We start from the raw sequence: 27122 nt of genomic DNA on the forward strand, positions 1-27122 counted from the left end.
GACTGTAAATTTTGTAGTTTTGCAGATGCTGTCTGTGAGCAGCCAGTGTTGTAGAGCTCTGGAAGCTAAAGCATTTAATCAAATAAACTTATGGTTTTCCATGGCATTGCTGTTCCCAGCTTCCATTGGTCCTGCCCATCGTCTTTAAGAACTGTGTCTGAAAGTCACATTGTCCTTATATGCAGGTGTGAACCACTTCTGTGTCTGGCTGCCCAGAGATTGGAGCTTAGTTCTCTGTGAGGCTTCTAACAAATCATTGTTCACATTAGAAGGCGTTCAGACTTTGGCTGGCTTCATCTATGTGGGGAAAAAATAAGTATACCTCATCAGGCTGAAACATTCTAGAAATAAGTGCTAGGTAAACACAAAGCTAGCTCACATAATTAGGAACTTAACATCCAGTAATTTTACTCTAAGTACCAGGAAAATTCTCTAAGCCCTCTCCTTTTTTTTTTTTTTTTTTTTTAACTCGAATACAGTTGGATACAATGAATTCTAATAATCCTTACTAACATAAGCTATCAGGTGTTCAGAGACATCAGTAAAGCAAAATCACCCACATAAAGCTGATAATTTTGAACTCAACTTTTTTGCATGAAAGGTATTTTTTAAAAGAAGTTTTGAAAGTAACTGTCTCAGAACTTGAGACAGAGGTTTTGGGGACTGATGCACTGTGCATTCTGTTTACAAGGCAAAGCTGGGCTTGCTTATGCATCTCCAATTCCTTCCAGAGGTTAATTTAACCATAATTAGTTGTTCTTTCTACCAATAGTTTTCCTGGCCTTATGCCAACTAAAAAGACTTTTCTTTCAGAGTTCTGAGATCTAGTTTGTTTGAAATAATGTCCTTTGGAAAGTACAGCCAGCTCTTTTTCTTGTGAGTCTAGCATACTTGGCCAGCTGTTGTTTGAGAAAATTGTGCCAGGAAGCCAGTCGTATTGTGGTTTTTAATGCGTTTTTCTTTGTTGTTGGGCTTTAAAATGATTTTAGATCTTATGAAAAATGCATGCCTTTGCAGAATAAGATTTGCTGTTTATTGACAAAACCAGCAGGGGTGGTGCATGTTTGCTACCAGGACCTCTCAGAGTGCATTTTGGTGGGAATGGATGCAGTGATGATAATAGTTTTGGCCCCAAATCCATTTATTCTCTAAGTGGGCTACAGCAACTTGCAAGGAAAAAACCTGCAATGCCCATTTCTTTTACCTCAGGCTATATAGCATATCTCACTGCATTGTCTGCATTATGTTGTCACTTGAAATTTTTTTCCATTGTAGGTCTGACAGTGAAATAGGAAGTAGCTCATCTTTCTAAGATTTCTTTTTTTTCTGGGCCACTTCTACTTTAGTAGAAGTCAGATCTGTTCCATTGAAAAAGTAAATAACTTTTTAGGCATATCTCCACTTTAATCAGACATATTCAAAAACTTTAAGACATATATTCCTGGGGGGAAAAATTGTGTTGTGATATTGAATTTTCAATAATTTTGGAAATTCTAGCTAATATGGCTGTGCTTTTAGATAACAAAGGTACTCAATTTGCTGAATTCATCCTTTATTGCCATCCTGTCATTTCTGTCTATTGTGTACAGGTTACACATAATCGGCATTGGTGGGACTGGAATGATGTACTAACCCCGTGTGAGGACTTAGTCTATGCATGAGTTTAAGGTATAAGCTAGGCAGGAGAGGAAGAAGAAATTAGTTACTGCTGGGGAAAGAGTGTATCTTAAAGACCGTTTACTATTTCAAAATCAGTGAAATATTGCCATCTTCCTAAAACCAAATAATCAAAAAAGGTAAAGAAATGAGGCAGTTTAAGGCCTCTGTTTTTGATAATTCTAATTGTACTTCTGTGAAACGCTTATTTAAGCAATTCAGAGAACATTCATGTGTATGTTGTACGTGACCAGGGGCAAGTCACTTATCTTTTTCTACCTTCATTCTTCATATATACAAAGAAGATAATACCACTCTCCTACTTGACAAGAATGTTGTGAGGATTAATGTCTTAAAGGTGGTGAACTGCTAAACTACTATGGTAATGAGGACCATGTAAGTAGTATAGATAGATAAGCTTTGGAGTCTTCCCTGCAACTGGATGCTGTCGTAGCCCTTGTAGTCCCTCCATCTCTGCCTAGCCAGAAGACTGTGTCCCATCCATCACACTCAGAGCCAGCTGTGCTTAGCTACACATTAGTGACCCCCAGGTGTGAGTATTACTATTCGTATCTGGGAATGAAGCCAAAGGAGGGGTAAGATCTTGCTGTGTTTCATTAATACACTGACAAGAATAAGTGCTGTGCCTTAAACTTAAATAATAAATAATTCCTATGTTGGTTTAGTAAATAAAGGCCAGCATGGGAGAAAACATGGAACTTCAGAAGGAAACAGGAGGTCTTGAGCTTTGGTTTGTTGTTTGGGTTTTTTTTTTTCTCTGATCCCTGAGTAATGATGGGACAACTTGAAATTCAAGTGAGATAGTAAAGAGTTAACAGTCTTCACAGCTGAGAACAGTGAGCAGTGGCCAAACCCAACTATTAGCTTCTGCATGCACTGCTTGTTTATTGAACTAATATCCTTCACCCACTTTTTTTTTCTTCTGTGAGAGCAGTGCTTTGATTGTTCTTAACACTGTGTTTTAGTTTTGTGGTAATTTTCAACTTTGGTGTTCTTTGTCCTCTACCAGGTGGCAGTCATCATGCTTTTTATTCCATGGTTTTCATTGATTTGGTCAAAAGTAATTAAAGAGATAATTTGTTCTCAATTACATTTCCTTGAATTTCCTGAGGCTGGTAACTCTGCTCTCCAGCTGTGTCTTCCCCCACCTCCTTCTCAAATTAACTTTGTTCTCGCTATGAAGTAAAACAGAATAGCATGTTCTTTTTTTGTTTGTTTCTTTTGGATTGAATAGAGACTCTGTGCTGTAGCAGATATCGATCTGATAATTTTATTAGGTACTTCTGCTTTGGTTCATGAACTTTCATGTTTTTAGCATAGCATTCCAATAAGAAATCCTGTGTTAGGCTAGCAGAAGTAAGAAACTAATTTTTTAGAGTGGTTTATAGATGTTTCTGCTTTCTGAGTGTCCTTTGTGCCTAAAGGGTTTTTTTCAGCACTTTTGTAATCTGTTTTAAACCCTACTAAATACAAGAAGGATGCAAGCACTATTGTGGTGCAAAAGGTTTTTCTTTTTTTGGTTTAACACACATTACATTCATTTCTAGCAGAATGGATTTTTGGCGGTCCAAAATGTCTTTGGGACATCTGGTCTTCTGGAAGACGATTTGGTGAGAACATTTGTAATTCTGACTTCAGTAGGGGAAAATATCTAGAAAACATTAGCTAAGGTTGAGGAATATTATCATTGCCAGTATGCAACCAAAAATGTGAATAAAAGGCTTTGGGAGTGTTGCATGTACCAGAGACATGCATGGCCCAGAGACCATGTAAATGACAGAAACAGAAATATAAGCAGTATAGAAAGATGTCATACAGCAGTGATAATTTTTTGCTTGCTTATTTGCATTGACTTCTGAGGACATATTTTGAAATTTTCAAATCATCTTAATGGAAAGAGTTTATGGAGACTATAAAGATGCAGCTCAAATAATGTAATTGCTTAAGGGGTTAAAAGTAACTGTAGAGTAAATGCACTGACAACAATGCAACTGAGATTAATTTGATCCAATTATTTTTACAAAACTTACCAAACTTCTCAGAATTAGGTAAATATTCTTGGGAGACAAGAAAATAAAAAGAGAATTTCCCCAAGGAATATGAGAGACAGAAGGAAATCAATGGAATAAACAATGCCAAGCTAGGTGAGCTGGTTTTATTATGAAAACAACAGTTTTTCTGTACCTAGGCTTTCCATCACTATAACATCTATGGAGTATTCAGATATTAATGAAAAAGTGTTATTTTTCCCATTTCAGACACGGGGAGTAGAGGCACAATGAGCTGTGCAGTTCGTACAAGAATTCTTTGTAGTCAAAAAAGAAAAAAGGCTCCTGCTAGCTGGGATAAGGTGTTAAATGTTTTATTTAGGATGTCAGAGGTGAAATTGAATCTACTTATTTCAAATTTCAGTCTCATGCCTTCACTAGCAGACAACCTCTCTCTCACTTTTCAGCTGCCTCCTTCCATTTTCCTGATATGTCTATATTGACAGTAATGCGTTCATTGGAGTGCAGAAGGATACCTAACAGGACTAGAACTCCCTCACTCATTAAAACTACTTATGGTAAAACAGTGGGATGAGTGCCCCTTTCCATCGATACCAGGACCATTTCTGATCAGAAACCAGGGAATGGAAGCTGCTGCAATAGCTCTTATCAAGCACTCCCCTTGGCAACAGGGATTCTCAACGGCAAAGTGCTTTGCATTATTGATACGGTACAGCACAACCTTAACAAATCAGGTATCTTGTCTTTGATGCTGATGTATGTTTATATCTGCAGATTTAGTTGTGGCTTTTTTTTTTTTTTAAACTGAAGCACTAAACCAACATTACTCTTAAAGCAATCTTAATTTTCTGTAGTACGTTCTCAGTGAAGTCCTTTGCCTTGGAGCCTCTTGTGTTTAATTGAAAATTCTCTTTTAGTCCTGATGTCTGTTACATGTTCCCACATTCTAGTGAAAGGGCAGAAAGGGTCAGTACTGAGCAGCAGCAGTAAAAGAAGAAATAGGGAAAAAAATCCTGAATACTTGGCTAGAATACTGCCTTTAAAATTCAACACTTAGAATCCCACCTGCACAACAGCAGTAGTCAGCTATATGTAGTGCTTCACAAAAGCTTTCTAAACATTTTTGTAAAATTAAAAAAATTATTTCACCAGGTCAATCTTGTATTTGGATGGCTAAATGTTGGCTTGTAATGAGGCTGTGCTGATATTTTCATCAAAACACATTCACAGTTTGCCAATGTAATCATAATGCTCCTATTCAAGTGATATATTAAAAGGAAGAAGAGTGCAATAGGTGTGTCAGTCTGCTATTTTTGACAATAACATATCAACTTAATGAGTTACTTAGAATGAAAAAACTTCAGGAGTTGCCAAGGAAGTGGATTCTTTCATCAGCTCAAATAAAAAAATTGAAAGTGTAACAACCTAAAAGCATGTTGATTGCGCCTTGACTCTCCATCTATATACGCCACCAACTTAGGCTATTTCCCCAATAAGATCTGGAGAAGAAAGTTAAATTCTCAAAACTGACAGAATGACATCTGTAAAGACAACAGGTGTATGAAATGGAGAGAATGGTTGGACTTGATCTTAAAGGTCCCTTCCAACCTAGACAATTCTATGTTTAATAAAAGGAAGGATTTGTCAGAGTTAAACAATCTTGAATTGCCAGAATTATTTAGAAGAGAAAGTGGAAGTATTTGGGAATTGTTAGGATAAAATCTATACTGACTGCAGGTGGTGGTTTGTGACAGAAACAAGCTATTCAAAAGAATTTGTTCATCCAAAAATGCTTTAAGAGCATTCAGTTTTCCTTCTAAAGTTGAAGAGGACACATACAGAGCTGTGTAAGACAGTAAGCAAGAATGCCAGGGCTTCCTGTGTGCCATTAGCCACCTATGGTAGCATTGAAAGGGGTCACCTCCAGGTCCACAGGAGCGGAGCTATAGACAATCAGATGGCATCGAGCTCCACCTACTGCAAGATTGCTGTAGTTCAGTGCACCTAGAGCTGCTGGATGTGAGCTCAAGAAAAATGACCATAATCATTTTCATGGAAAAATTTTGGGTCATTTCCTCATGTAATTTCACTTTGAGATGATGTTTCATATATTACTTTATGATTATTTTTTTTTAAATTGTTTCTTACATATGGAGTTGTATGAAATTTTTGTTACTTCACTATAATGAAAGCAGGAAACTATCACTGAAACAGGCCTTTTGATGGCTTAAAAGCAAATTAAGTGAACTACGATGAAAGTCTTCGTAAGTTGGAAACACTAAAAAAAACCTGGAACACCCAAACTCTAAAGATTGTTCAGATTGTCATGATAATATATTGAGTTTAACAAATGACATACCAGTATTTTCTGTTTTTTTTCTATCTGTACTGCAAATTAAAAAGATAGAGTTCTACTGCTCTATAATTATGTACTGTTACCATTTTAAGTGCAGATTGCACCTTTTCAATACATGACATAAAAATGAAAGATAATGTTGTAGAAAAGGAAGCTATTCCCTTCTGTTTTCTGCGATAAGGCCAATTGAATCACATTATCAGTGCCTGAGCAGAGGGGGTGGTGTATGTGATACCTCCTTCCCCTGAGCAACTGTGCAAAGGTTAGGTAGGTTCAGAGCTCTCTTTCCTTTCCTCATGAACTGGCTAAGCTGGCTGGCCAGAGGGAGGATGCAGGCAAATGTTGCACCTGAAAAGACTTCTTCAGTGCTTTGTGGCATGAGACACTTGCAATGACTATAGCTAAATGGCTCCAGACCCTATACCAGTGATCAGTGTACTGGTGCCTTCAAGCTATTAAAATCTTAGGGCTACATTCCACCACTCTTCCTTCCCTTGAATAGTAAGTTACTTTGAAAGACTCTCAATTGGTTTTAATCATGTTGTTCAAGGTATCACCAGCTGTAAAAGCAATAGTACCTGGCTGTTGTCAACATTTTGGTGCTTCTAAAAAAAAAAAAAAAAAATTATCAGGAGCAAAACAGACTGGAAATGGTGCTATTCCTGGAGTGTAAGACACTTCTGCTTCAAGTCCAAATCATATTCCTTCTAGCTTTCTTTTCAAATACAGATGTGTGCAATCTGAATTAAAAAAAAAAAAGGGCCCACCAGCATCAGTCTGCTGCATGCTATTCCCGTAGCAGAGAAGATGGGAAAACTGACACAAGTTTATGGGTTTTGGTTTTGTTGCTTATTGTGCTATGAGATGATGCTGTGGTGGTTGGCATTACAGATTACAAATAGATATGCAATGCAGAGGTGATAGCCGTATGGAAATAATAACAGAAAAGGAGAAAGAAGATTGAAGGATGTCCAAGTACTTAGAATCTTCTTGGGTTTTTCATTGTGCTTAAAATGTGTGCCCTGGTACAAAAAAAGAATTGCCCAAAATATGAAAACTTTTCCAATTCTAAAACCAAGCTGTTTCTGAACCAGCTTCTCTGAAGGTGTTTCACCTTCAAAGTCTTCTGTTCTATCCATCTGATACCTTTCTACCTTTGAGAGTACTCTGAAATTTAGAAGGGTAAATCAGAAGAAATAAATAATTATTTTTCTTTTAGCATTATTTATGTTCTGGATAGATCACTTGTGTTCATGAATATACAGGAATGTAGTTACAAATATTTCAGACTACTTATGCTGGAAATTACTTTTTTTAAAAAGCATTTTGGTAATCCATTTCTGAAATCCAGTCTACTTTTGAAAACTTGTTTTCACAGTATCTTGCTTCTTACTACAAATTAATAAAATAAATAACTTTGATCTCTGGAAAAAATATACCAAATATTGATGATTAAATTTATGTAATGGCATATACTTAATTTTTATTTTCCTGAAGTTCAGTGTAACAGACTGTCAATACCGAATGCATGCTCATCCCCAGTGATCTCCTCTGATTAGCATTTCCTACAGCTGAAGTATGGGTTCCCACTCAGGCTGGAAAATGATTTCTCTGTCTCTCAGTGCATGAATGTGGTTTTCTCGATCACTGAGGTGGGCTTTCAGTACATTGATAGCCCTCAGCAAGGCTTGTGCTCCTGAGCAGTGTCAATTTGCCATCTGTCTCTGCTGCTGACCAGTCTTGGTCAAGTGCACCCCAACTCCATGAAACGGTAGAGGATTCAGACTTCATTTTGACATTTCATTAGGTCATTGTTTCCCTGCAGAAAATCTCCTTTCCATTCCAGCTACTTTGCTCATTGTACCATTTCTGGGTTTGGGGTCGGTCGTTTTTTTTTTCTTCCAAAGTTTTCTATTTTTGTGGGCTGCCTCGGTCATTACATTAGAACATTGGTGTTTGCAGTTCTCCAGTTGGTGAAGACACTGTTCCTTAACCTTTGAACCTTTGTTCTGCTGAAATGTTACACAGGAACATAAATTTGGAAAGAATTTTGTGCCTTTTCAAGTCAAGATTCCAGCAAGCAAAATGCTCTGCTCTTAGGTGGTGTTTTTTTAAATACTTGAATATTTCCAGGTTTTGCCCTGTTGTGCAAAAGCTATGCAGCATGGCAGGTATTTCATCCATGGCTGTGATTATACTGTGCAGTCTTTCAGCCTTTTTTCTACATTGGCTGTACCCTGACTACATGGATGCAACTTGCTAGGGCCTCCGGCTTTGCTTAGCTTGGAATCAATAGACGAGCTCTTTGATCTAAAACTAGCGCAGGAAAGAATTACTGTTTTCTCATCCTTTTAGCCTGAGCACCATATGCTGCTGAGTGATCTGAAGTCTTTTATTAATCTACCTATATAATTTTTTTAATAGGAGGGAATATGTCTTCCTTCCACTTGAATAAACTGATGATTGAAGCAGGACTAAAAGTGTGCTGGTGTCTGACTTCAGGGCTTTTTATGAGTCTGTGCCTTCCTTGTGGGTGAAAGCACAGATCCAAGAATAGTGGTCTCTCACAGCATATATCTTCAGGGGAGAGCAATTCCAGGTAAGTAATTTCCTATTCCTGGTTTTGGAAATTGGATTTTCTTTTTATGTTAGACACAGCGGCCTATATAACAGTTTTCCAAGAGAAAAGTTACGTTTTCTAAGCATTTAAGCATAGTAATTTAGAAAGCACGTATGCATTTTGCACAGTAGCTTGTCAGAAGGTACTTCATATGAGAACCTATTTGTGCACCAAAGTTACTTAATGACATTTTAAGTTTTTCTACAATAGGATAGATGTTATTTTTGCTTTAGTTTGCATCTATGGAGAAAAATTTATTTAAACCACTTAATATTGAAAATCATGATCTGCTACAGTATGGGTAACTAGCAGTATTTCAAATATGATTACATAATTTTGTTCATTTTTTTTAGGAACCAGTGAAAAAAGATACACAGGAAAAACCACCCAAAGAACTGGCTGAGGTTACTACTAACAAGTACTCTTTCAATCCAGAGGTGAGACTACTGGTGAAGCTTTGGTTCAAGATGGAGTTAAAGGCGGCAACAGACAAACATGTTTTAATTACTCATATAGATATCTGTTTGCTGAATTCAAGGTTTAAAGCCTTACTGTACATGAGGAACCAGCCTTTTGCTGACTGATGAACACTTCATAGGTTTTATCTAGTAAAACTCCTCCTGAAGGTATCGGGGGGAAAAAAAAATCAGAGTGAGATGTTGCGTTCTATTGTAACTTGGTAAAAATAGTGTTCTGAAAATTCAGTTTAGCTGTTAGTTATTCCATGTGTCAGTTCTAGAAGACTGATTTTTAAACTATATTAGAGTTTAGCACAGAAATGGCCAATACATTCAAAATTACTTTTTATTTCAAAAATTCATATTTTTGTCGAAGTACATAGGTCAATATTGCACGTCCTTAGATCTCAAAAACCTGAAGCTGAAAGGGCTGTTCCTTCAGGCGTTCTGTAGAGCTGCACAAATTAGCAGCTGTTGAAGATCTAGCCTATACCTGGCTTTTCAGCCTTTGCCTGGTGTGACCTTATCCTACAATTTTAAATATTAAAAGGCCCGGAAATAATTTTGCTTAAATGCCACATTTTGGTGAGCACAGAACAGTTGCTGTGGTGAGTCTGTTCCAATTCATCCCAAACCATCCAAGTGTATGTTCTATTTGATGTGTACTTAGGCCTGTCATACCATAATGCAGAGTTACAGTATAGTCTGTGGCTATCTGTGCCAAAGCAATTCAGGCCTTGTAAATATAAATAAAATGTTGGAATTGAAACACATTTTAATTTCTCGGTATGCATTTAACAATTTGCCTGAATTTTATTTGACAATCCAGCAAAAATATTTCATTTTTCATTATATGTTGTCTTTGTTAGCTTATTTCAAATCTGATCTATCTCCTTTCTCTTTAGAACAAAATTCAATGCCAGGCAGCTGAATAGTCCATAATTTTTTATTTATTTTTTTTAGAGAAGAGAAGAATAAAACCTAAACAAAAGAGGAAAGGATGGTACATTTGCAATTATATGAAAAATGACAACTAACACTAACAATTTTTTAAGTTTTTTTTTAAAGGTTTTTCTTTAAGGAAGAAAGTGGAAGTGTTAGCCTGAGTTCAGCAGCCAGTTATATCTCACCTATCACAACACGGTGTTTAATTTCTGTTTTTATCTAACTCAAATCAGTCAGTGATGTATTTCAGATTTGTTGGAAGCTGACAAAGTTGCAAAGTGAGATGTGCTGTGGAAGTCCTGCCAAAAGCGACAGCTGTGCCAGCTGTTTTACTGGCAGAAGCACTCTGGCTTGAATACCAGAAACATTCTACCAACACCTTCATTTATCATTTTCTTCTTTTCAGTTCTCATTTACAAATATTATTTTTGTCTACACATCTCATTAATAAGAAGTCTTTTCTTCTGTTTGCACTTTCGAGAAGGTTCCTAAAGTTAAAAACATGCTAAGAAAGGGTGAAATGTGCAGCTCAAACTTATCATAGAAGCAGTTGTCCATACAGAGATAATTGATTCAGTGATCATAACCACTACATTCAGATGTGCATAAAGATCTGAAATAAGAGTTGCAGCCTTTCTGGAGTAGGCAAGCATTTTCTCTACAGATCCAACTGAGATCTGCAATATCATCACATACTTTCCCAGGTGCATAATAAAGGATCTTCTTTATTTCCTTTACCAGGAATTTATTTTTCTGCACACCTTAGGACACTTGGGAAATGCACGGAACTGCCTCAAGGAATACCTTTGGCTGTACCTCAGTCTCTGCGCACCACCACAATGCCTCCCAATGGATAGCAATTTAGCCATGCACTTTTTGCACATTGGGTGCTGCCTCAGCTGCATGTTTTATTACTGAACACATGCAAAACCACTGCATATATACAGCATGCAATTGTAATTCTATGAAATTGATGCAGCTGTTCTCTGTAAACCCCAAGGGTGCTTCTAAGCCAGGGATAGTTCAACAACAAATACAAGCTTTCGTCTCCTATGTATTTCAGTTCCATAGCTGCTCAGAAGAAGAAACATTGCAGGCATTTTGAACAATGTACAAAGTAGGTGATTTTACTTCCCTTATGTAAAATTGCTGACCTGGTTTCTACACTCTTAAATAAGAGAAGGAAAATAATAAAACCACTATGTTCTGTGCTCCAAAATCAGCTATATCTGTGGAGCTTTTCTTATTGCTTCGTTTTTTACAAATGTCAATCTCCTTGTTTTGAGTCTGAAAATTTTTCTGGGTTGGGACTTCTAAAAGATTTCTCTCCTGTGCATGCTTTTGTAGTTTGTTAATGCATAAGTGCTCGCAGCAGTCATGCCTTAAGTCTAGGCCATTGAACAATCTCTTCTTCCTGTCTTGTAGTTTAATGAAGCTCATAGGTGCTTAACTGCCTGTAAAGATCTCTGTCAAATTTGAAGTCAGCCAATGAGTTAAAGCTGTTGCAACACATGTATACATTACCATACACAGTGGTATCACGTAAGGCTTGTTTACATGCTTGTGAAATGACAGAATGCTGTCTCAGATGATGACCATCTCAGAAAATATTTGGTGATTAGAACTGAACCATGAGACTGTACATACCTTCTCTATGCTAAGCTCTTCTTAATTGATGTTGTAATATTTCTTTTCAATTTGATCACTTTCAGTCTGATCCACCAGAACCAGTGAAGGGGCTCTCCCTGTTTAGAGAAACAGAAAAGGAGCTGAGGACTCTTAGTAAAGCTCTAGCTCACTCAAGGTAAGGAAATCCAGAGCATACAGAAATGGGCCAGTCAAGGCAAAAGGAATTTTTGATTCTGCAGTGGCAGCAGTTGGATTATAGGTGAAACACTAAACTGTACTAACAGCTTAGAAAAGATGGTTTACAAATCTTCCTTTATAGACTTCATGTATGCTCAAAATGTTGTCAATGCTGTACAAGGAATGATTGTTTGATAGCTCTGTCTATATCAATACTATGTTGTTTTAGTGGTCTTCATAAACATGCTTGTTACTTCTTTGCAGTCTCTTGCATGATACAGTGCTGTGCCAAGATTTGGTAATAAAGTGGTAAAAAATGAGCAATGTTAGGATGTATAGTGTCCACCATGAGATGGAAAATCGTAATGAAAATATCTACCGTTATTGTAGAAATACCTGCATGGACTCATTTGGAATATACCAACTTGAGTCTCGGGAAGATGCTGACATGGAAGGAATAGATTTTTATGCTCCTTATCTGATGTGCAGTGAGCTGTTATAATAGGACATGGATTTGGGATCCTATATACCTCTTAGCCAGCCAAGTTTGGACAGCAACCATTATTTTATGGGATTGACTACAGAAAGTAGCTGGGTGTGCAGGCTTTTGCTAGAGAGTATCTTCTACTGCCACTAGACACAATTTTTTGTGCCAGCAGGGCATTTCTTATGGTCTCATTTTAAGAAAGAAACTCAAAACAAAAACCAGGGAGGCCTATTGGGAATAGGTTTTAGGAACTCTCCCACTTAGGCACTCATACTCTTAAATGTGCTTAGGCTGTATTGTCAACCGTGTTTCACCATTGTCACTGCAGGTGGTGCTGAAGTTGACAAGATCGAGGTTTCAATATGCTTTTCTGTTGCAGTCACACATTCTGATTGCACTCCAAATTTGCCTACAGAGACCATTCACTCTATTTGCTCACTATTAGCCTAAACAGTTGCTAAACTGCATAATAAGCCTTGCAGTAGGTGACTCTAGGGTTTTCTAAATTTTCCTGGAACCTTCTAGCTTTCTTGATGTGAGTGTTAAGCTAAGAAATGAGATTCATTTGCAACTGAAACAGCAAGCAGTAGTACAAAAGGATGATTTAAATCTGGCAAGGTTTATTTACAGCCTGCTGCAAATAAAACTGACAAATTACCACTGCCAGCCCCAGCAGGGTACAGATCACACGAGTGTTTACAAGGTTCCTAGACTCTAAGTCTTTGAAGAACATTCACTTGATAAAAATAGTTGAATTAAAGCAAGCAGCAATAAGACAGACATCTATGTAAAACTTCATAATTGGGTTGAATCTAAGCAAATAGGGCAGTCAAGAGAGCACGTCATATTGTATTAGCATAATATATTGAAGGCTCTTGCATTGTCTGGCTGAGATTGTAACTGCATAAAACACAAGGAAGTTAGAGAAAAGTAGCTGCTTTACACGTAGTACTGTAGAGGAATTGGAACTTTACATTTCACAATAATGTAGTGTTTTTAAATATTCTCAAACTTTTACATCAGAGCAACTTGTAAATTTTATACTAGTTACACATGACAACATTACATTTCACATTCTTCCCTTTTGTCTTTGCCCCCAGTTATTTTTATTATTGACTTTGTTTATTCACTTTCAGTGAATTTTCACTTGATAAACTTGGCTGAAAATAGTAATAAACCATCAACCAAATAAGAAATGCTGTGTACTTTGAAGGTTGGATAAACCATTTTTAGTAAAGCATGACTCGGTTTTGCCATAAATGCACTGTTAGTTATGTTTGCCTGCATTCATTGTTCATTGCTAAATTTCAGTGGCATTGTCTCCTTGAGGTCAGGTTAAAGTTCTTTTGATAATAACCTGCCTAAGATCAGTTTACTACTTGGTATGAATTGCAGGTGCTCAGAGTTTGCTTTTGTTTTTTTTACATTCTTTATTTTCAAGTGAGTAGAACAAAAAATACTTGCAAGTGTTCTGTAGGATAAAAATTATCACCACCGTTGGTACTAAAAGGCTTGATTTTTAAAATCTTAGCAAATTGATTTGTAAATTACAATTTACAGTTTGAACAGATCAAGTGTCATTTTGTTTGTATGTTAACATGAGGGGGTCTTGATTTGATACTTGTTGGAAGACATGCTTTTGAAATGCTGTTAGGAGTTCCATGGCATTTTTGTGTACCTTGGCCAACCTTGAGATGTTTGGGATCAGCTGAGCTTTTCCACAGCTTTGAAATTCTCTCCAGTTCAGTAGATTGAGTTTCTAATCCTGTAATTGTAGAAACCTATGAAATTAAATTTGATTTTATAATCTTGAAGATGATCTAGGTTTTTATAGTGAATAACGTTATATAGGACTACTTTTGCAGGAGGTGGTGCTTTAGGCCCTTTATATGAGGAACTAAACCTGAAGGATTCAGTGGCATGAAAAACCATGCTCTAGAAAGCTAGCTTTTTCATGGGCTAAAGAAGCTCCATGTAGGATAACTGTGGTACAAATTGAAGCTCGACATGAATCTTTACTCTGAGGGTGGTGAGGCACTGGCCTAGGTTACCCAGAGAAGCTGTGGCTGCCCCATCCCTGGAGGTGTTCAAGGCCAGGTTGGACAGGGCTTTGAGCAACCTGGTCTGGTGGCAGGTGTCCCTGCCCCTGGCAGGGGAGTTGGAACTAGGTGATCTTTAAGGTCCCTTCCAACCCAAGCTTCTAGGATTTGTCCATGCCAGAAGAAGGGAACTAAGCAAACTGCCTCTCTACGCAGTCTGTTTGTTCTGCTCCCTGTTTCTGACTGTTACGGCATTGTGTTGAGTGCTATATGGGGAGGTCAGAAAAGAGGGTTTGGGGAGGGGAGTCAAAATATTGATCCGAACTCTTGGCTGAGCAGCTAAATTTTTATGTACTTTTGTGCAAATTGCTTGGTCCCTCTGCAGCTCTGTCAAGTAAATTTGGATCAGAAACTAGGCAATGTATCTGAACTAAACTCACTGCATAAATATATAGCTTTTAAATTGGTATGGATGACAGAGTGTGAATGAGGATTGCTTTTGTTACTGAAAGAAAAATTATTCTTTTTTTATATATAGGGCATACTTTTAATTTTTCATTTAAATTATTTTTCTAAATTTTAATCTATTGCCACTATCTTATGCTTTTAGGGATGTTAGTTTAATAAATCCTACAATGCCTAGCACTCAAGTACATGCAAGCATTGTCTTATGCATCTCTGCAGCACCACTAGTTATTAGATGGATAAATATTATTACTCTCATACGTAAATTATGAATGACAGATTGGGGATGTTAGATTAATTATTACTGGAACAGCTACAGTTGGTACTTGGGTGTCTCAGGTAAGTAAATGCCTTATTCTTCTAGACTTCAGTGATGCCTCTGTTTCTCTGATTTTATCTTTATTTTCAAAACTGGCCTACTAAATTAGAAGTTCCAGGGAAAGGCTTCTTAAGAGATCCAGCCCATTACTCTGGGTGAGTGCAGTTGTTTGGTATAACAGATTAAGTGTTTAGTCTAGCCTACTCTTAACTGAAGTCGTTTCTGTTTCCTGCACCACATTATGATAAATGCAGATTTGTCTTCCACAGAATTTTTAATGGTAATGCAATCTGCAAAACTATATTACATGTAGATTTTTTTTAAATTATGTGAATAGATTTGATCCTAATGTGTTTTGATGTCATATCTTTTCTCTGAGTGATTAAAAACCATTTTGTCCCTTCTAACCTTCACAAGCCAATACAGCCAAAGGGACAAACAAGATTGTATTTCTTTATGTACATTAACAGCAGAATTGTCTGTTATGTCCTGGTCATTTGTACCTGTACTACACCCGCAGAGGATAATGCTAATAAGTAGGAAAATGCCTATCCGTTAAAGCAGCTCCAACTCTGCCATTTTTTTTCTAGTACCATAAATTTAATTCACATTTGCCTTTAAAACTGACTTTTTGGGATTTCAAATGCCTGGGTGGACAGGGAAGACATAATCTTGTGCTATTTCACAAAGAAATGTATATTTACATTTTACATTTACTGAAGAGTAAATGATATTCACACGTATTTGTTTTTTGAAGATCAGAAGTTTAGCATGGTCAAGGCCTAGTCAAAGCTGCTTAGTATGCTCAGGAGAAATGTGCCTTTTTGTTCTTGTGTAGGCAATGGTCACTTTAATGCTAGTTTCTGGTAAGTACTCTTGTCTAAATAAATGCTCAAGTGAAGTTTGCCTGTCATATCATGTAATACCACGCATTCCTTACATTGTAATCCCACTAGTGATCCCATAACACACCTAACAATTCTGTTTACTGGGCAATTAAATCATGAATCCTGCATATTTTACATTATTTCAGAAGTAAAGTATGATATGAGCTATAATGACCATGGAGAAATTTGCTTGAAAAAAGTCAGTGAAACAGATTTTTGAAATATGAACGCACTTTCTCTAATGCTTTCTGAAAACATACAGTATCCCAATAACCCAGGATTTAAAAAAAAAAAAAAAATCAACAGACTTAATATCTGGAAATCAAAGGTATAAATTAACTGTTTTTTAATTTGTGTTGTATAAGCCTGAAAATTCCTTGAGTGTCATTGTATGACCTTTTAACAATGAAAATGCGCTACCCATTCATCTTGAGTGTTACTTTGACTAAATCTGCATGTAGAAAAAAGAACAGCAAGAAGAGCAAAGAAATCAAACCCACAGATTTTTAACCACATTTTGAAATATGAAGTTGTGGGAAAAGATAATTTCAAGTGAGAATGACTGCAGTGCTGGTTTGGTCCAAAGGACATGTCAGCAATACTTCTTAGTAACAATTTCACACTATAGAAAAAGAGCGATTTTAGAAAAAAGAAGCAGAGAGGAAAATGCAAAAAAGAAAAGAAAACTGGAGTTTTCTTCTCCAGGGCAGCAACTTTTAATTTCAATTAAAGCAGTCAGGCTAGCAGGGCAGCATGCTAATACATACTACAGGGAGTCAGTGAATACAAATGACCTTTGTGGATTTGGTTTTTGCTGCTTTTCCTCCCCCTGATTGAAAAGGAACACCCAGCAGTTGTCTTAATTGGACGTTAATTGATACATATTCACAGGAAGTAGTGTCTGTGATCTTGCAGCTTGTGTGTATGAAAGAGTATAATGGAACAAACAGGAATTTTTTTAATAATCACAGTGACATAGCACAATAGTATGAATTTTACAATTATCTCAAATGTTTGAAGAGTCATTACTGGAACAGACTTAGCTGCATTCATAAAGCTTTAATGTTCTATCTTGCACACTAAAAGTATAACTAAATTGAAGATAAACCTTATAATTATGACCTCATACCTCCTCTCAGTCATATTCTCTTATACTTTTTTGAGTCCTCTTGATGACATAAAAGAGGATGATGACAGAACACAGATGTTGCTCCAGCAACTTATCTTTCAGAACTATCAGTCACTAGTCCCAAGTAGAAAGCCGTACCAGCTCTTCCCTACTGATGAGTTGTACCCAGTTACTTTATAGAGACACTTGTCAGCTCTCGGATATCATTTTACTTAAACACAGCATTAAAACATAGGAAGGAATTTGCTTATCTTTTGTGCAGCCTAAAATGAAAAACCATTTGGGAAATCTGCAGATAATGATCATTCCTCTTCCTTTGTAGATCAATACATCTTACTTCCAGTGGAGATTGCCCATGTAGACACAAAGTAGCTCTGACTTACTTGACAAAGTACTTCCCAATGTCAGCTTCAGTGGCTGGAATACAATATGGCAGAAAAGACACCACCTTTGTCTTTGAGCAGTCAAATATCTTTAGCTTTGAGCTAAGAATTATGTTTTCATTTCTATTGCTATTCTTACTAAAACTAAATACATTCAGCTCTGAGGGAGATCCTTTCTTATCGCTTTGTTCCAATGACATCTCTAAATGGAATCCAGAAATAAGTAATCCACACTTGCACGAGGATGTATTGTATGAGAACCAACAAAGTAGGAGTCTTTATAACTAATAAATTGTAGAAAGATGTAGGAACAGTTACACAGCAAAATAGATAACTTCAAGCTTTGGTAGTTAATCCACAATAAAAGCGGGTTGCCATAAATCACTTCTGTAGACTAACTCAGCCCACCAAGATCATGCAAGTGTACTGCAAATGCTCTTGTTGCTAAACATTGCCACAAAAAATAGCACTTAAAAATAAGCATATTGTTTCAAACTAGACTAGCTGAAAATAGTGTCTTTGTGTAAAAAGGAGGTAGGAAAGATGATAGAAACTGGAAACTGTGCGGTGACGGTCATCTAAGCATAGGTGCCCGTGTGAAAATGACAAGTTGTGGTCATCCTCAGCCAGTGATGTCTAGGAATTGACAGCTTTGAGCTGCAAGCTCAAAGAGGAAATGTCTGTGCCATTCCATGAGCCAGTCGAGCCTTAATTGCTAAAAGGGCATGCTAACCTCTGCGTTGCATTTCCCATAGTTTGAAGAAAACGGCTCCTGTGCATCTGTTTCACTGTGCTGTGCTGGTTAAATAAAACTAAATGTCAAACTGCTGGCAGTTTAACAGTATTCAACTGGCTGCTTTTTATGTTTTAAATTAGAAACTGGATGGCTCTTTAAAATGGTTCAAGTTACCTGAAGGCAGATCTCTAAAAGTCACTCTGCATGCAGAAAGCCCAGCCTCTATTAATGTGTTCTTTATGCCTGCAACAACAGACTGACTGTTACCCAAAGAGCAGTTTCTCCTACTTCTTTTCCTGCTACTAGTGGCTGTGTAGCTGACTTTAATACAAAACCGTTTAAATTTTGTGATTGAAATGGCAACTAGTACTGAAAGATTTTTAAATGTCAAGAAATGTGGTGGTTTCTTTTTAGTTCTTATTATGACCTTGTCTGTCCTTGCCTGTGAGTTTATACCAATCCTGTTCTAATATATGCAGACAAAAAAGATGTTAGTGTTTAGAAATTATGATAAGCTGGCATTCCTTAATGTATACAGTTTACTGGAAGATACAGTGGAGTCTGTAAGAGCAGGGAGGAGAGGCAACGTAGAGTTAAGAAGCAGAGAGTGAGGCAGTACTAACTGAGAAGGTGAAATGTTTATCTGCCAATTTCAGTTTCCAATGTATTTAATACTTCATAATGCCAGTTGCTTGGATACCAGTGTTTTGTGCTCTTTTGCTGCTTGGCAGAAATCACTCTAATTGGCATGTTTCTGGCACTGTCACTGCTGGCAGTTTGCAGCATTTTTTTTCCAGAAGCAAAAACTTTTTTACATGAATGATGGCTCACATTAATTAGACGGCAGTCATGGGCAAAGACAACCATTTAAGTGTATGGATGTATGAATCATTATCTCTATCATCAATCACTGGAAAGACTGCTATTCCCATCAATATTTCTGCCTTTCCAGGCTGTTCGTTTGAGTCTCAATCTCCTTTGCTTTTGTTTAAAAATATGTTTATGTTTGAAATTTCATAAGTGGAAATAGTTCACTGCTTATTAGATTTTACTATGTCTCTAAACACAACAGTATAATCCCATGTATTCTGATACAAAATGACACATTGTCACTGAATGTTTGAACAAAGCTAACACTTAAAGTTGGTTTTCCATTATTTAGTAGTACAGTGTCCGTGCTCTGTAAATACCTTTATGTGGTAAGGCAAGACACTAGATTGTGAGGAGTGGTTTCTACTTTCACATGAAAATCTTGAACCAGCAGTATTTCCTGGTAGAGGATCAGGGACCTCAGTGAGGTTCCATTTAACATGCAGTGAGTTTTTATTGGTAATATAAATATAAAGTTACTATTGTACATTCTTACAGCAAGAAAATGTAAAGCCTGGATGATTTTTTTTTTTCTTTTGACATTTTACTACTAGTTTCTCCACAGCTTTTTGGAGAATAATTTAAAGCAAAGCCTTGAAATCTCACAGATTTATTTTTATGACTTTTTTCAGTACAAAGCTGTCTTCTCTGTGCTGCTCTGGAAGTACTTTCCCTACTCACCTTTGTTTATGTACTTCTCGAAAGACACCAGGAGCTGGAAACCTAAATGTGCCTACCTGCAAAGAAAACTTTTATATGAAGATCAGCAGGAACGGGAGTTACAGCGTGGCACAAGTGGAGGGAGGGGTGGGTGCATGTTCTTGTGTTCTCAGATTTCTTAAAAGATAAATGGCTGCCCACCATTCTTTCTAGGTTGAGAAAAACCTATTTCCAACTAAAAATAAGCCAGTCTTTTGGGACGTTGTTTTTTGTACTTCCAGGTAGCCAAATATGTTTGTGCTTCTTAATGTTAGAGAAACTCTCCTCATTTTCAAAGGAGAGGTTCTGCCTCATTTCACAATGGAAGCAGCATCTTCTGTATTTTAAGGTCTTTCTAGTTAATTGGAAACCACTCTGAGACATCTTTAAATATGCAGTAATACATGAGTATGTTCACCTGGTGACATCTTTTATAATAGTGTGGGGTGGTGTTTTGACTACTGAAGATCCTTATTTCTTGCTGCACAACCTTCTGTGAACATACCACAAATTTACTCATGTGTTATTTTAACTTTACTTGTTTCATGATGTGTTTCATGGTCAGATTTTCACCTTTTTGTATGCATCTTTTCCCATTATGCTGATCCTGGTTTTGTTTTTAAACAGACAGTACAGAATACTGTAATTGTCTGCAGGATAATAAAATAGGAGTCTACATTTGAAATAATGTGGGTATTCCAGATTGTCTTCAACTACTCAAGGCAGATGTTGATGTGGTACTACTTTAGTTCCTTGCCAGAATGGTTAATGGTTCAGGATGGTAAATGGTCACATATGTCTGAATTTCTGTGGGTTAGTAACTATATTTAATAGATTCTAATGTCATCATCATCTGGTCTTCACTGAATTTAAGATGACTAGATGTATGAATATTCAACCATTTGGTCCTTACTGTGTAACTACTCAACCATTAAATAAGTGTTTCTGATTCTCCATTGCTTCATGTGTATATGCTTGCATCTCTAACTTGGCTGTAAACACTACCAAACCATAATTCATAATTAATTTATATTGGTATCTACATATTAATTGTGAATAACTGCAATCTTTTTCTGTCACATGCTAAGCTTTCAGGATATGACCCGAATGCAGAGCTTAATGGTAGGACTTGCTAGCTCAGGCTCGCCACCATGTAAACCTAACTCCATGGCTTTTGGTAATTTCAGAAGCTGGGTAGTGTATGCACCCTGTAATAATTCACTGAGTGCATTTTAAGTGAACAACACACTAATTCTCATTTACAATGAGACTGCCTTACGTCATGCAGGAAAGGTGTGAAGCAGTCTTAATGTAAATAAATTTGGGACATACTGGCATAGATACACATTACAACACTGAATGTAAACTGAAGAACTGAGTGAAGTTGTCAGCAGCTCCAGTATTTACTGATAAGAGTATGGAACAGATTCTCCACTGGCATAAATTAGTATCACTGTTGACAATTTACAAGAAAAGCAGAGTTTGCTGTCCTGTTGTTCTGTATGTCTTTTGTAAATAAGAAAAGCACTGTGTGCGTATGGTTTTTCTTTTGTCTTGGCATTTCCTGTTGTTTCATAATTATTAGCTATTTGAGTGTTACAGCACCTTCTCAGAAAGTTAAAGGGCATATAAGAATTACTTCAGGTATTAGAATGCAGCAACAGCTCAAATGAAGTCTGGTGTGTGTTAATGCACATACACACAACATAGTATTTTAGGGGACTGGAATGATTAAAAAAAGTGCCCTATTCCAACTGGAACAGCAGCAAGGACAGTAACATTTAATCAATTGAAATCTGATGAGAATGCAGGTGTTAACATCTGCGTTCCTGTAGAGATTACCATAGGATCCTTAATAACTTCAGGTTGTCTGAACTTCCATTTTATTAGATGTTCAAAAAGACACACCCTCCAGTACCACAGTGCCTCCTAAAACTAGTAAAGAGCATAGATTTCAAATTTAATCCCAATGAAGCAAGCTTCCTGCTCTCACCTTTTCCTTCAGTGGCTATTTCTTTGGATTCTTCAGGATCCAGGTACTCGTCAGCCTCATTTGAGATTTGTGATGGGATCACAGCTCATGATGGCATATCTGCAGATAATGCCAAGTGTTCATTTAGAAGAATTGCGCTGTTGTTTTTTTTATAATCCATGGTTTTAGTCTGTAGTATTCAAAATACAGTTTGCCTGTATCTTCTGTAGTTTCAAAGTTATTGCCTCCTGTGCTTTCTGTTTTATACAGAAATGGATTGTTGTTGTATTACTTTTTCTGCTATAGAAAATATTTACTCAGAATGCTTTTAAGTGGCAGTGTGCATAAAATTGCACTTGCTTTTCACCTGGGAAGCCTTAGCTCAATATTCAGTTTTTCACTAGTTCAACAAGTTAGGCAGTACCCAGCTGATATTCATCTTGCAACAGCCTCAGCAGGATATGGCCTTGTGCCCAAAGAGGAGCTTTTACTGGTCTAGTAGGGAGTTGTTGCAGATGCAGATTGAAATGCTTTTATGAAAATCTAGGAAATGATTTAGAAAGCCTGTGCTTTGAGTGGCTTTCAGAGCAATGCCACGTTGGTTTCGTTTATGTTGACAGTTGGCTATAAGCCTCTGGAAAAGGCTAAATTCTTTCTGTATAGTGTCTGGAGCAGGACATGTTCTGTCATTAGCTTTATTGATATAAAGGCTGTGTCCATTAAGATAAGAAAATTGAATAAGCCATTTTATGAAACAGTGGCTGACAATTTCCATGACCAGAGAAATATGTTTGTAGTTAAATTGTTTGATATATAGTTATTTTACTTACAGCTCACAATAATTGTTCATTATTATCATAATATAATGTTTGGCCTTGGAGAGAGAGAGAACCAAACCTGTATAGATAGATTGCAACTTCTTTGCACCTCAGGGAATGGGATAGAGGGAGATTAGCAGGAAGAGTTAATGAGACTGAAGCACCCCAGTAACACCACCCACTGCACTGAACACAGTTGCTTAGTAGAGAGGGACAGTCACATGGGTGTGCAGCCTTCTGCCCATCTTTCCAGCAATTCTGTTCAGGCGGGAGTTATACCAGCTTAGCTGAGCAAGGATTTGGCATCACATGTTCAGGAGTGCATGTCATTCCTTTAGTAAACCATCTGCCACTGTATTAGTTTGTGTACGCAGTAGATGCAAGGTTGTTAACTGTAAAATTTGATCTTCTGGGACAAATACACCCTTAGAATGATTCCTTTGAGTTTAGTGAAGATGACCCAGTGTACTTAACCGTGGTATATTTAAACAAGATGTAAAAAAAAACCCTGGTAAGTGTCTAGCTTGTCCTTACCCTGATGGAAGGGTTTCTGTCATTATAATTACAGCTTCCTAACATTTTTTTCTAGCACCTAAATTACAATTAAGACAAATTTATGATTTCCTTTTGGTTTTGTGAGTCATTTCTTACTCAAAGAGAGGCACCAAGAATCCTAAATCTTAGCACTAGAAGTTGAATTCCCCGATACTTTAATGGCCTTGTATTACAATTAAATGATGACCTTGAGTTCCTAAAGGATTTAAAGAGCAACTTAAGTATGTAGTTACATCAAGCACTGAAAATATGCTTGCAACCAATTTTTTCTGTGTAGTACACTACTGGGTCACTACTGTGCATGTCGTTGACCCTCATCTATAATAATATATTCCTGTAGAGAAAACTTCAAGTATTCCATTGTACATTATTACTGCTTGGGAAACTCTTTTCAATTTCATGCTGATAAAGATATTAACTTAGAAAAATAAGACAAATCCTTTTGTCTGAACAGCAGTTGAAAATCTGTGTTGTGACTACAGTTGACTGAAGCTCAATTACTTTAATAAATGTATTCCAAATTTCATCTCTATTACATTTGCATTTTAATGAAGGATTCTCACCTACTTGTCATATAGGCAGCCCAAGTAAATTTATTAAGTTATTGTATAAACAGGGTATTGTGATGCCAGAAGTTAAGTAGAGTAATATTTGATGTCCTATTCCAGCAATATACAGTAAATCTGTAGTGTAGAAAAGTACATTGGTCACCCTCTGTATTTTAAGTTTGGATTTATTTTACTGTGTTCCTGACAGGAGTCCGTGAACCTTTTAGGATCATTCATAAATATCCCAGAAATAATTCTATGGAATTATGAGAGGATTTTTTTGTTTAAATTGGGTAGTTATAACAGCTTTTCTATATGCTGCATTTCTGTTAATTCTATTTTATTTCTTTTTCCGTACTTGGAGACTGTAGAACTACTCTTTGTAATACCTGGTACTTCAAGGAAGTCGTAGACTAAAACAAGTGTGCATAACACTTCCTATTGGTATGTGAGACTGATCATTGATTTTGGTATATACCTATTAAAGCCTTCTATATTACATAAACCTGTAAAAAATGTCCTGATTGTACTTGCCATTTATGCATCTTTCTCTAATAATACTGCTTATGGCTGTTAGTGTAAAAGAACTTTTTAGGTTGTAATTATTTTTCTCTACCACTTGTCTTTGATTCGTGTCATAACCTCATTGTTCACTATTTGTGGCATTGTAATACTCAGCTACAGCAGGGGGTTTGGTCTTTAAGAAGGAATACTTACATTAGCGCATGCAGAAATGTAGAAAAAGCACTATGAAGGGGAAAAATTTTTTATGTACAAATATCTTGATAGTTGGCAGAAAGGAGAGAGAAAAAAATACTGGAAAAGGACATAAAGCAAGAATTGAAGGCCACTAAATGTTTACTAGTATTCCGAGAGAAGTCTGTTATGCAAAATACTAAGTTCTTATGAAGAACTCTAAGTGAGTCTGACATGACTCTGAAATCCTTATATTTTTCTAAAGCATGCAGCATTTTTTATCAGGGCATCTTATTTTTTTTCCAAAGTTAGCATAGAAATATCTAGCAGACAGGTTATCTGCCTGAACTGGAAATGTTTTCAGGCTTGTATCTATGGTTGCTGGACTTAAAAAAAAAAAAAAAAAAAAAAAAAAAAAAAAAAGTCAACAAAACCAAAAAATCCAATCCCAAAACCATTAAATTGTGCAAGTGGGAAGGAAGGAGGGAGTAAACTGCTCCTCTTGAGAACTAGTGAATTTGGTGCTTGAATTTTGCACCCTATATGACCTTCAGATGCTTTAATACATGTCTGGTAAGAAAAGAGTGTTATTACTTCTCAATAAAACAAATGAGGCCTAGCTTTCAAGTCTAGATTGTGTTTGAAAGAATCAATACAGCCTGATGACACTTGATTCAAAAGTCAGCAACACATCAACTTAAAGGGATGTGTCCTATGCCTTGATAGTATGCTGACTTGGGTCAGCTGCTACATTCTTGCTAACATCTTAATCAAAGGCTGTAGGGTAATTGTGTGCCATATCCCTTTCACTGCCCTAGCTCACCTTTTCTTTTTTTCTTTTTTTAATCTCTTGTCATCATACAGGGAATGCATTATAGTTTCCTCTTTATTTTCTTCTCTTGTAGTTACACCCTGCATGTTGTCTTCAGCTCACTCACAGACTTCACTGGCAGCTTCCCAGTTACTAACAATGCAGCCTTCTGACAACAAGTAGAATTTAGTGGCTAACAGGTAGCTTCAGGGCAGTGCCTGTCAGGCTGTGACAACTGAATTAAGACAGTGAAGGGCCCAGTGGTCAATTGGCTGCTATAAATTAGAATCAGGCAGGGAGTTTTTAAATCAAGTAGTGGACAAAGTGATGCTGAGTTCAAGACATCCAATAGGTAACCTGTGTGGTGGTGAATGATGTAAGGGAAAGATCTCCAAGTTCACATTGGGCAATTGTTGTCCTTTGTTATCATATTGCAGAGGGAAATACCAAAGCTGAACTCTTGAATATAGTAGAATGTAAAATCTCTGTTAAAAATTAAGTTGGTGGGCACGAGAAATGAATCAATTTGATAGTGTGTCTTTAGTACACTGACCAACTTGTGATGATTTTTGGCAGGCATCATATCAATTCTGTGAAGCAAGGTGGAGAATACTTCCATATACTTCACCAAGAATCACTGGAGAGGAAGAACACACTGAAACCAGCCCAGCAGGCTCAGGGCACAAGATGGAGAACTGAGTTCCAGCCACCCACATGCTCCTCTGATGCAGAAGAGTCAGAGGAAGAAGTGAAAACGTAAGTCCACTCAGGGCTTTTGGTGATCTGAGGGCAATGGTTTTAAAAAGCGACAATTTCAAGTTTACTTCGTATTGAAGCAAAGTGTTACTACTTGTGTGAACTAGAAAGAAAATTCTTAAAATCTGGGTAAGTGAGCAGCTGTAAACTTGGTCAGCATGGGAAAAAAAGCTTGAGGTGCTGTTTAATAGGGAGGAAGGTTAGAAGGCAGAAAGCTAGTGAACTTGGGAGAGATTTCATAGCCAACTCAAGACTCATTCTCTGAGGAGAAAAGGAGGAGGCCTGGTGAGTTTGTGCCATGCTTTTGTTCCCACAGTGCTAATAAAAGAATTGCATTCAGCAGAATAAGTGGCGTAGCCTGCAGAGTGAGTTTCTTTCCTAGTTTGGACTTATTACTACTTTCTTCAGGTTTTCTCTCCGTTTGATCATTAGAAGGTCTTAATTCCTTTGGTGCATGCTGGTCTCTTCAGTGCACTTCTAATGCCTGTTGTAATGCTGTCGTTGTCTTCCATCTGTCAACCCTTGCTAGGTGATGAGATGATTAAATACTTGCTCAGCGGGACAGAGTAGCTCTTCTAGAGGTTGCACGCCTTTGGAGCCTTATTGTATCAAAAGCTCATCCACTTCTAACAGTCTTTTCTCATCAGTTTGCTGTGGCTTTTGTCACTGCCAGATACCAGCTTCCTCTCATTCACCTTTCTTCCATGAACTGACTCTCAGCTTGGAAAACTCAGTCTCCAGCATCATCTGAGATGCAATCATGCCCTTGTCATAAAGTGGGACAACAATATATAACCGTTATTAAAAAATAAGAAGGAAAATCTTTCCTGTTAATATGAAACCCAGACCAAAAAGCAAAGGAGTAAAACAGACAGGCTGAGAGATTCTAAACAGAAAAGTATCATATTTACTAGAGTAACATTTAATATCCAGCATTGTAAGTGGTCACTAACTGAATAGCTAGAAAAGGTGGGAAAGGAATCGAGTATTACTGAGATAGTGTTATGGAAAGAGAAAAGGTATAAGGTATTAATCAAAGTCTTTTGGAATCTTAAGTAAGGAGAAATGATGCAGACATTAC

General features: G+C 37.0%; 1 protein-coding gene across 1 annotated transcript in view; it reads left to right on the plus strand.

Moving 5' to 3' along the window:
- The window catches only part of CCDC60 (coiled-coil domain containing 60), a gene marked incomplete at both ends in the record, with an annotated part of 61668 nt that overhangs the window by 16339 nt on the left and 18207 nt on the right, over nt 1-27122 (plus strand). The window contains 3 exons of the mRNA XM_082491910.1: nt 9016-9099; nt 11778-11869; nt 25862-26041. Coding sequence (XP_082348036.1) covers nt 9016-9099; nt 11778-11869; nt 25862-26041 — 356 coding nt within the window. The remainder of the gene's footprint in view (nt 1-9015; nt 9100-11777; nt 11870-25861; nt 26042-27122) is intronic.

This window comes from Vanellus vanellus (genome assembly GCF_965231255.1).
Source record: "Vanellus vanellus genome assembly, chromosome: 16".
In the NCBI taxonomy this organism is placed as follows: Eukaryota; Metazoa; Chordata; class Aves; order Charadriiformes; family Charadriidae; genus Vanellus; species Vanellus vanellus.